At 41.1% G+C, this 11,292-nt stretch overlaps 1 protein-coding gene across 1 annotated transcript; it reads right to left on the reverse strand.

Annotated features, from left to right (window-relative positions):
- Nucleotides 1–8,008: 8,008 nt before the first annotated feature.
- On the reverse strand, nucleotides 8,009–8,500 carry LOC124159606 (protein GVQW3-like). The gene has a single exon (XM_046535530.1). It carries the CDS (start codon nucleotides 8,498–8,500, stop codon nucleotides 8,009–8,011), a length of 492 nt encoding a protein of 163 aa, XP_046391486.1.
- Between the last annotated feature and the right edge of the window lie 2,792 nt (nucleotides 8,501–11,292).

An 11,292-nucleotide genomic window follows, 5' to 3' on the forward strand; every position in this document is an offset into this window, starting at 1 on the left:
AATATGGCCCATGCCTTTTAATTCTATTGATACATCCAACTTTCGGCATTTACGAATACAAATGGCAATTTGTTTCAACTTTAAAATCATGTCGTTGGACCTCACTCCATATAGTGCACCGTTTGCTATTATTTTCTTCCTTTCTTGCTTCCACTTGATTCACATTTTCGCCGCGTTGCCAGACCCAGAGCAGGTTAGTCGGGACTTCATCAGTGATCACTGGCGAGGTCATTGTTGGCGAGTTCCGACGCTGCGGCTGCGATCAGCCAGCACCTGGGAGCGGGCTGGTCCAGACAGCTTCTCTCTCTTTGTCCAATTCTCTTTGTCGGATATGGTGTGGAGGGGGGAGATAATTTCGGGGAGAGGTACGGGGAGTAGTCGGTTGAGGTAGATGAAGGACATCGTGAAGGTACAACTCAGGAACAATATTCAAAAAGTCCTTCGCAATATTGTCCTTATGTTGCGATTGTCATTGAGCGGGAAAAATAAAGAGTCCTCTAGGTACGTACCTATCTGTTTTCTTGAGTGATTTTTTCTCTGACGGCCGAGACCATTTCGCAGCCAAGTTAGTGACAAGAGGAGCGAGTCTCAGCTCTTCCTCGTAGTGACCGCGGTTCATTGCTGTTTGCAATCCCCTGGGCGATTCTTACCCTCAAAAACGCATTCTCCCAAGCAAGTGATCGACTTCAATGATGCCACCAACTCATAAAAATTGGGCTTCGGCAAATTTCTCGTAATATTCCGTTTTAAAAACTCGAGTGAAATTTTGAATGAGGAAGATTGTCTCCTCACCAATCTTGGTTATCTTCCGTTAATGACTCCCATATCCGATCGGAGCAACCGATCACATATTTATTTACAAAAATACTTAAAAGGCGTATTTGAGACTGAAAACACTTAATGAAAACTAAATTATTTTTAATTTCAACGGGTAAAATTTTACTCAAGCGTCGGCAGCCTACAAAAACGTCATAGCCTGGTGGCTGCTGGAGTTGTTTGAGTGATTTAACATGGATCCCGGTTGAAGGATTTGGGTGAATGGAATGCACGAATACCCTCAATGAGCGAATATGTAGAGCAGGTAGGGTGAGCGCGGTATGCTGTACATGTGTGTGAGTGATGCCTTAACCGAGGCAACCTTAGCGAGGGTCCTTTCAACTCGAAGCGAAGTTTCCGTTGAGTGGAGTGAGTGCTAGTGAAGGATTTCTATTTGAGAGGCTGCGGTTGGTCACTGCTGCCAATCCTCCTGCTCCAACAAACCAACACTGTATTTTGTTCGTGCTTGCGATATGATCCCAACGTTACGGCCATTCGAGAGGATTTTCTGGTTCTTGAGCGAACATATTTCACAATTCTGTGGTGCAGTTTAAACCAGTGTAAACATGGTCAAGAAGAAATCACTTCTCGCGTATATAGAGAACTAGCCTCAGATATTCCCCCCTTCTTGCATCTAATATTCAGTAAATCCATGACGTGACGCAAAGTACCTAATGACTGGAAAATTGTTGTATAAAGCCAATACTCAAAAGTTGAGACAAGGAACAGCCATCTAATTACAGACCGATATCTTTAACGTCCATTTCATGCAAAGCCCTTGAACATATCATAGTCAGCTCAGGAATGAAACACCTAGACGCTCAAAAGTTGTTAATGAGAACTCGACATGGATTCAGGAAAAGTAGATCAAGTGAAAACCAGCTAGCGCTATTCGCTCAAGATATTTTAGTTTACAGTGAGAACAACATTCCAGTAGACGCGATTTTCTTGATTTCAAAAAGCATTTTATAATTGGCCCCACGGAAAGTTAATGATAAAACTGGCCTAAAATCCTCGGCCTAGATGAAAATGTAATTCTCTGGATAAGAGAACTTTTTAGCGACCGCGTGCAACGAGCAGTATTAGACGGTGCAGTCTCCAACGAGGTTAGAGTCACTTCTATCGTTCCTCAGGGTAGTGTCATAGGCCCACTCCTATTTCGTCTTTATACAAACGACATTGGTGAAGTAGTTCAGAGTAAGCTACGATTATTTGTAGACGACGCTGTAGTTTACGGATAAATCCGTTCCAGCAAAGATAGGGAGGAACTAACGAACGACCTTGCTGCTATACAAGCGTGGTGCGATTGATGGCAGTTAGAATTAAATTTGAAAAAATGCTAGGTAAAGAATTTCTGGAAAAAGAATTACAACTCCATACAACGTAGCCATATATTTCGGGGCACCCAATTAAAGGCAATTGAATCCATGAAATATTTAGGAGTTAGACTCAATAATGATCTATCGTGGAATTAACATATTCGGGAAATAACAGGTCAACATAATCGTAAAATGGGTTGTGTTTAAAGAATATTTGGAAAGTGCGACGACAAAGTGAGAGAAATTAGCCACTTCTCCCTCATTAGACTCCATTTACAATACGCTGCCTGTGTTTGCGACCCTCATAAAAAAGGTTAATAACTCAGTTGGAACGCGTACAAAGGAGAGCTGCCAGGTACGTGAAAAGTCGTTACGATAGTTTCGTTGGTGTAATTGACCTCTTCCTGGGGCGGATCCAGGATTTCTTTCTGGGGGTGGCACACCTAAGGCCATGTCCAGGATTTTGTTCTGGGGGTGGGGGGGGGCACAAGGTTACCTCATTATAAAAAACGAACGCAGTTATAATGGGACTTTAATAAAATCTTCCATATTTTTTACGGTTCTGTGGGAGGCACGTGCCCCTGTGCACCCCCCCCCCCCATAGATCCGCCTATGACCTCTTACATAAACTCGGTTGGGAATCTCTCTCAAACCGTAGATTGAGAAAAAAAGACTAAAACTTTTTGTTGAATTCAATAGCAGAGTCTTTTCTAAAAAAGTTAGCCTTATCTTACGAACGCCAACATGTTACGGAAGATCAGATCATGTAAATAATATAAGTGAGATGGACTGTAGAACGGACAGATTCAGAATGTCTTTTTCCACGATCAATAAGAGATTATAACGGCAGCGTTGCAACCCACAAACGGATGAATTGTGGTGTAGCCTTCCAACTTATGAATACCCGGATACATATTTATGATTTTTATCATTATTTCTAACAGCATATCGTAGTATAATTTCCTCTAATGCGTAACGCTTTTGGACCATGTGGTGTTCATGTGGGATTTAAATTGTATGCTGCATGCTGGTGATTGATCACCCCCTGCCAGACTCCCAAGAGGTAGCTTGCAGGGAGTTATGTATTTGTAACGTCCAATATCCGAAGCACAATTCAGATTGAATGATGAGTGAGAGAGTGTGCGGTAAAATCCCTAGCATTTCCTTTTTTTAAACCATGAAACTGTTTACACGAAAAATAGTCTCTTGCGAGACTTATTCGAGTTTCCTAATATTTATAATGAAAAACAGTGGTAACAGGCACAGCTATTAATTCAGGCAATGTGGAGAAAATCCATTTTAATTCCGAAAACAGAGGTGATTTCAGGAAGACCAATGTTGAGTTTTAAATGAATTTACAAATTTAATTCAAGTTCGAGGAGGGTTCGTCAAATTGGAGAAATGGAATGGAAATTCACAAGCCAAGGGAAAGGACTTGCTGTTCCTTTAGAAATAGAAATCGTGATTCAAAATTCCCTGAAAATGCTTGTTTCAGCAAATTTAATCTAAATTAACTTGTGTCTATGTACTGTTATTGGCAAAACTCACTCCAAAAGTTTTTATCGTCATACACTTTTTTAAGTAAAGTGCATGGTGCTGATTTTTGGTACAAATATCTCTTACAGAGGAAGTTACACCGCTAACGGGATCCAACTATCGAATGCCGAGTTCGTAAAATACTCGGGGGTCACCCAACATTACTCGTGGGGTTAACACGTACGCGAAGTGTGCGGAAAATTCACACGCGTACCGGAATTCGTGAAAAGAATTCTCCGTATTAATTGCCACAGAAAAATGAAAGATATAAGCTCCTTGACTCTAGTAAGGCCAGTGGCGGCGATAAGGGCCCCGCAGACCCCGCGGCGCGGGGTGGGGGGCGGCCCAAGGGGGCCCCTGTTACGAGCAGGGAAAAATAATTACCAAGAAAATTAAATTAAAGCATCATAAAATCACATGCAGATTTTTATATTAAATAGGAAGCCTCTCATTCATTTCCATTGATACAAACATAACTTATATACGGTGGCCCAGAAAAAATTTCCCAGGGTGTTCGGGGTAATCCTTGGCGTCGCCACTGAGTAAGGCCTCACTTGGAGTATGCAGCTAGCGTGTGGGATTCTTATGAAGTAGGACTGATATAGCTGCAATCAATGGCGTTTAGTGTATGGCGACCGGATTCGTGATGAGTTTTTACGCAAGAAGTGCAGCGCTTAATATACGTTAGGCGAATAAGATTGGGAATCTCAACGGGAGCGCAGAGCAAAGTATTGTCTCAATTTACTGAGTAAATTCAGAAAAGATTTTTCTCAGACTATGTGAGAAATATCCTTCGTTTACCGTCGTGCTATGGTAGACGTTATCACGAGAATACAATAATGAAAGTCGACTGCAAACACGAGAGATTTGAAATGTCATTCTTTCCTCGTATTATAAGGGATAGCAACGCTCTCTTCATTAATAAAATCAACGTTTTCTCTCGTTAGAACGACTCATTACATGTTATTCATTTTCCATTTTGTCATTGTGTGTAATATTTTATTGACCGTAGTGTGTGAATGTGGGAATCCTCTTGCATTCCGCATGCCCGTTATAGGTCACTCCGTCCCTGGCGAAAAAATAGCGTAAGGGGAGCGTCAACGAAGAGTCGACCGAAACGTGAATGAAGCGTTCTTCAAGCGCCAACGGAGAGCAAAGCAAGAGTCAGGGAAGCGTAAAGTGGCACATCGAAGAGTAAGTGAAGCGTCCATCTGGAGGGTTGGCGGAGCGTAGATGGAGCGTTAGCATAACGGCGATGGAGCGTTAGTTTGACTCCCGTGCGGGAGTAGAAGGAAAGTAAAGCCAGTGTAAATGGGAAGTGAGCGGGGAGTGCTAGGGGAGTAGACGGAACGATTGAAGAGTGAATGAAGCCCAGGGAGCGTAGGCGGAGGTTTTGTCATGCACTCGCTTGTGTAGCATTCTTTATCAAAAACAAATCGAAACTTAATGAAACAAATATTCAAGTTTAATTGGATCAAAAATGAATAAAAGCAAAACAAAAACATAAATGCTTAAAGAGAAGGCATAGTATCCAAATATATAAGGAAGTATGAAGGAAAATCGTTCATTCATTAGCAATGTACACTTTTCTGTCAAACTGAAATGTTAACTTATTTTGTTTTTAACAAGAAATATTGGTCGCATTAATATAAAGAAGATTACTAGCACGTGACTTAATGATCAACCTTTTATCCCTTACTGCTCTATCTTCCCTTACAGTTAGGGTACTAAGGAAATATATAATTTTAAGGCAACTATGAGTTTAATTCTATTCTATTTTGAGGAAATATTTTAAAAATACCCTGGCCTCATAGCGAATGAAAATTACTGTAAAATATTACTGAATTACCAGTGAAAGCAAGGTTTTTGAAGTTCAAATCACCCATAAACTCAAGACAATAATTATAATATCAAAAAAGTCCAATAAAGAAAATGGTGGTGCCCCAGCACAACACAAATATAACTTCATACCTGGACAACTGTATTGGGAAAATAAGGAAAAGGAATGGATGAAATGTATACACCAAATACCTAATCCAAATAAAAAAAGCCTTTACCTGGATTATGCAATGAATAACCTACCTATATCACATCTGCAGATGGCAAGATTCAATGGAAAAATACTGACCTGATTACATGAGTTTTTATCTTCATATTGAAGTAAAATATTAAAAATTGTATGCAAATCTGGAGCGTAAGTTTTTAAAGTTTGGTCTTAAATTAAATGCATATGCCTATGCAATAGGAGCATTAAATTATTTCCATTTCAAGGATATCCATTAAGTTCATCAAAGCAGAAGAAATATATTTATTACAACATTACATAATACACACATTATTACAATACATTACATGTTTTCTATATACACCAGACTATATTTACAACATTTAAATTCACATGGAAACAAACTGTACATACGGTTCCATCAAACCTGCATTTTCAGGAATTTCTGTTATATTCTCAAATGTATCTATTCCCTCGTCAATAAATACATGGAACTCCTTGCCTCTATTAGGATCACTGCTAATTTAAAAAAAAGAACAAGGTATTTAGAAGATTGAAATAAGATACGGGGCTATACGCCCATTATGCGACGGAAAATGGTAAGAAGTAACAATTTACCTCTGCTTAGACCTATTGAAAAATCCTTGGTCCTGCTGTCTAATGGCTGAAGTCATTGCCATACCTCTTGGACCGCTGAGGTCAAGTGAGCGATCGGACAAATAACAGGGCAACTTCTTCTCCTTCTGCTCCATAGCTACATTATTCTCTGCATGTTTGCCCATCTTAATCAATCTCTCTCTGTACACAGCTGGTAATTTAAATTTCATCACATGTATTACATTAGCAGTTTCATATGATAGGAGAATATTGAGAACTAAGTCAACACGATATCATATGTTGAAGTTGAGGTTAATTTCACGGATATTTAAATACCTTTGGCAATTGTCAAGAAGGTCAAAGAGAATGAAATCAATTCTTTTTTCCTTGGGTACACCTCATCTTTTTTGCGTCTTCCTCCCCAAAGACACCAGCTAAGAGTCCTGTCCTGTCCTCTTCTGCATTTTGCATACTATTTTATGCAGGTTCAGTGCAGTATACCACTGCCAAGGTATACCTCCAATCAAGCGGTAAATGAATACGGCGAATTTCGGCAAAGGAAAGAATAGATCGAAAGCTATACTGTATAAGGAAAGATATGAATGCAACTATGTGCTGTTAAGAATACATTCTTCTAATATATACTTACGGGTTCTTAGGGGAGTTGTAATAACTTGATCAAAATAAAAGAGTTAAATAACACGCTGAATTCAATGCAATATGCTCTCTTTCGTCGTTCCGGCCCAAATCACTGTTTTTTATTTTAAGCATAACTTCATGGCAAAAATGCAAAACGACCAATATAGGTGACAGAGGAAGCGTCAACGGAGCTGAGAGGTACTCTCCGTGCACTCCCGCGGAGGAGTTAGGGAAGCGTGTTTGGGGTTCAGGAATCTCGGAGAGTAAATCGGGAGTCAATGAAGCCACACGGAACGTGTGGAACTCTCCGTTGACGCTACCTCTACGCTCAGGCAAGCGTTCGATTTTTACCAGGGGTGCCAATAACACTACTAGTTTTTTATAGTAAATTTGGATCTAAGGGTGTTAAGTAGATTCAAGCTGGATTTTATTGGAGTAATTTGAAAATATTTTATGCAATACAGGGTTTGTCCCAAAAGTAATGAGCCTTTTTTTTCAAAAAAATAGATTTATTGATGAAACAAATAATACAACTTAATACTCTTCAAAATAGTCTCCTCCCGCGTCTATACACCTTTGCCAACGTGTTTTCCATGCATCGTTGGCCTTCTGGAACTCGCTTTGCGGAATGCTGTTAAGGCTTCTCGTCGTGGTTTTTTAAAATGTTATCCTGGGTCTGCAGATGCTTTCCTTTCAGCTCCCTTTTCACCCTAGGAAATAAGAAGAAGTCTTCCGGGGCTACATCGGGGCTATGGGGGGCCTGTGGCACCGCTGAAACACCGATCCTGGTCAGATAGTCCTAGTTGACTACGAAGGCGGTGTGACTCGGCGCGTTGTCATGGTGGAGTCTCCATGACGACCGGATCTCTGGCCGGATGCGGGTAACTCTGTGATTGAGTCTTTTGAGAACTTCGGTGTAGAAATACTTGTTGACGGTCTGCCCAGGTGTTAAAAACTCGTAGTGCACGATTCCTTTAGCGTCGAATAACACGATGACCATGGACTTGACGCGGGACTTGCTCATTCTTGCTTTCTTCTGACGCGGTGACGAGGTCGTGTGCCACTCCGCACTCTGTTTTTTCGTCTCCGGATCGTATTAAAAAATCCATGATTCATCTCCTGTGATGACATTGTCAAGGAAATTTGGATCCTCCTCGCAGAGTTCAAGCAGCTCGTTGCACACTTCCACGCGCTGCTGTTTTTGAGCGTCGGACAAGACTTTTGGCACAAGTTTCGCGCAAATCTTACGCATGGACAAGTCTTCTGAAACAATTCCATTAACATCTGTTTTCGGCAAATTTAATTGCTCTGCCATCAAACGAACACTCATTCGGCAGTCTTTGTTCAGCAAATCTCGTACACGAGTGACATTATTGTCCGTTCGCGATGTTGATGGACGCCCAGAACGGGCCTCATCGGCCACTTCTTCCCGGCCTTCCTTGAGCGACTTGTGCCACTTTTTGACCTGCGAGTACGACAAGCAATCATCCTTAAAGGCCTCAGTGAGCAAATCAAACGTTTCTTTCGCCGTCTTTTGAAGTTTGACGCAATTTTTTATCGCATAGCGTTGCTCCAAAGTTCTCTTCATCCTAACCACGACGAGGCATTGCGCGGAGGTTTACTAGAAATGATGTCCTACCGCTCCAAACGCTCGTATGCAACTGAACGAGGTGTCTCTAACAAGCTTAGAGTCCCCCCCACCATTTCCAACTGGTCGCACAGATAGCGTTGTACAGTCGCGTGGCAAAAAAAATGAAGCTCATTACTTTTGGGACAAACATCTACATCTACATCTACAAATTACCCTGCGAGCCACCTCTAGGGTGTTTGGCAGGGGGTGATCAATCACCAGCGTGCAGCATGCATTTGGACTCCCACATGCACACCACACCGTCCAAAAAACGTCCCGTATAATAACAAACTATACTACTATATGCTGTTAGAAATAGAATATAGAATAGAAATTCAGAAACATGCTTTAAGTTTTACATAGGTTAGTAGGCTACACTACAAGTCATGCAATCTATTTACGAGGTCTATTGCTGCCGTTATAATCTCTTATTGATCGAGGAAAAAATGACATTCGGAATCTGTCTGTTCTGCAATCTATCTCTCTTATTTTATTTATATGATCTGATCTTCCGTAGTACGTTGGCGTCCGCAAGATATGGTTAACTTCGTCAGAAAAGACACTGCTCTTGAATTTATCTAAAAGGTTTAGTCTATTTTTCAATCTACGGTCCGACAGAGATTCCCATCCGAGTTTATCTAAGAGGTCAGTTACACTAACAAGACTATCGTAACGACCTTTCACATACCTGGCAGCTCTCCTTTGCACGCGTTCTAACTCTGTTATTAAGCCTTTTTCATGAGGGTCCCAAACACTGGCAGCGTATTCCAAATGTGGTCTAACGAGGGAAAAGTAGCTAATTTCTCTCACTTTGTCGTCGCACTTTCCTAATATTCTTGTAACAAAACCCATTTTACGATTAGCTTGACCGGTTATTTCTCGAATATGTTTATTCCACGATAGATCATTATTGAGTCTAACCCCTAGATATTTCACGGATTCAACTGCCTTTAACTGGGTGCCCCGAATGATATAGTTACGCTGTAGGGAGTTATTTTTCTTCCAGAAATTCATTACGACGCATTTTTCCAAATTTAATTCTAACTGCCAAGCATCGCACCAAGCTTGGATAGCAGCAAGGTCATTCGTTAGTTCATCTATATCTTTGCTGGAACGGATTTCTCTGTAAACTACAGCGTCGTCTGCAAATAATCGTAACTTACTCTGCACTACTTCGCCAATGTCGTTTATATAAAGAAGGAATAGGAGTGGGCCAATGACACTACCCTGAGGAACGCCAGAAGTGACTCTAACCTCATTGGAGACTGCACCGTCTAATACTACTCTTTGGACGCGGTCGCTCAAAAATTCTCTAATCCAGGAAATGACATCTTCGTCTAGCCCATAAGATTTCAGTTTTATCATTAACTTTCCGTGGGATACTTTATCAAATGCCTTTTTGAAATCAAGGAAAATCGCGTCTACTGGAATGTTGTCTTCCCCGGAGACTAAAATATCGTGGGCGAAAAGCGCTAACTGAGTTTCGCACGATCTGCTTTTCCTGAATCCATGTTGAGTTCCCATCAATAAGTTTTGCGCGTCTAGGTGTTTCATTACCGAGGTGACTACGATGTGTTCAAGGACTTTGCAAGAGATGGACGTTAAAGATATCGGCCTGTAATTAGATGGCTGTTCCTTGTCTCCACTTTTAAATATTGGCGTTACATTAGCGATTTTCCAGTCATTAGGTACTTCGTGTTGCTTGATGGATTTACTGAATATTAACTGCAAGTAAGGGGCAATTTCTGAGGCTAGTTCTTTATATACGCGAGAAGGGATTTCGTCTGGACCAGGTGATTTATTAGGACTAAGCGATTTCAATATATTTTCTATTCCGAGCGTACTAATGTCGATAGCTGGCATCTTATGTATACAGGGATGGTCATCGGTCTCGGGTGAGTTTTCGGAAGGCTCCGTGAACACGCTCTTGAAGTAGGAATTTAATAAATTGGCTTTATCGTGACTGCTTGTCAACACATCTCCATTGTCGTTTCTCAGCGAACATACGGTAGATCGTTTACCTTGAACTTCCCTAACATATGACCAAAATGCTTTTGGGTTATCCTGTAACTGCTCTACTAGTGTTTTTCTTTTAAAATTCGTGAACGCATTCCTGAACGCTTCCTTCGTGGCGGCTTTAGTCATCCTATATTTTTTAATTATTAGCTCGCGTTCATTAGCGGATAAATCCGTGCTGACTTTTTTCATTTTAGCATGACACGCTCTCTGTCGCCTCAATGATTTTCTCACTTCCGCGTCGTACCATCTCGGTTCGCTGCCTTCTTTTACTATTTTACTAGGGATGTAGCTATTTATTCCCGATGTTACGAGCGAAAGAAAAGCTTTCCAAGTATTCTCTACATTTAACTTTAATACTGATTCTTGAAAATAGTACCCTGTATGTCATGTGATGTTCTTCACCAATTCCTTGAATTCAACTCCCCACCACTTCCAGCTGATCACACGTTACGCTGCCATTGCTGCAACTCCCTCTCCCTTCACACATTCAAACTCTTTGTACCCCTGTCATTACTATCCTCCCCCACTCCGCACCCCTCCATTCACTGACGTCACCACACGTCATCAACTCCTTTGTTTGCCCAACAGTCTCTTTGATTAGTGCCTATGGAAATGGCGCTTATCTGACGAAAGCCGACTCGGGTGATATTCAGTGGAGTATAACCACCGTTATTCAGTTTGAGCCTGAATTAATGAGCTATTTCACGAACACTTTTCTTTTTTCTATTGCC

Source organism: Ischnura elegans, chromosome 5 (assembly GCF_921293095.1).
Source record: "Ischnura elegans chromosome 5, ioIscEleg1.1, whole genome shotgun sequence".
Classification (NCBI taxonomy): Eukaryota; Metazoa; Arthropoda; class Insecta; order Odonata; family Coenagrionidae; genus Ischnura; species Ischnura elegans.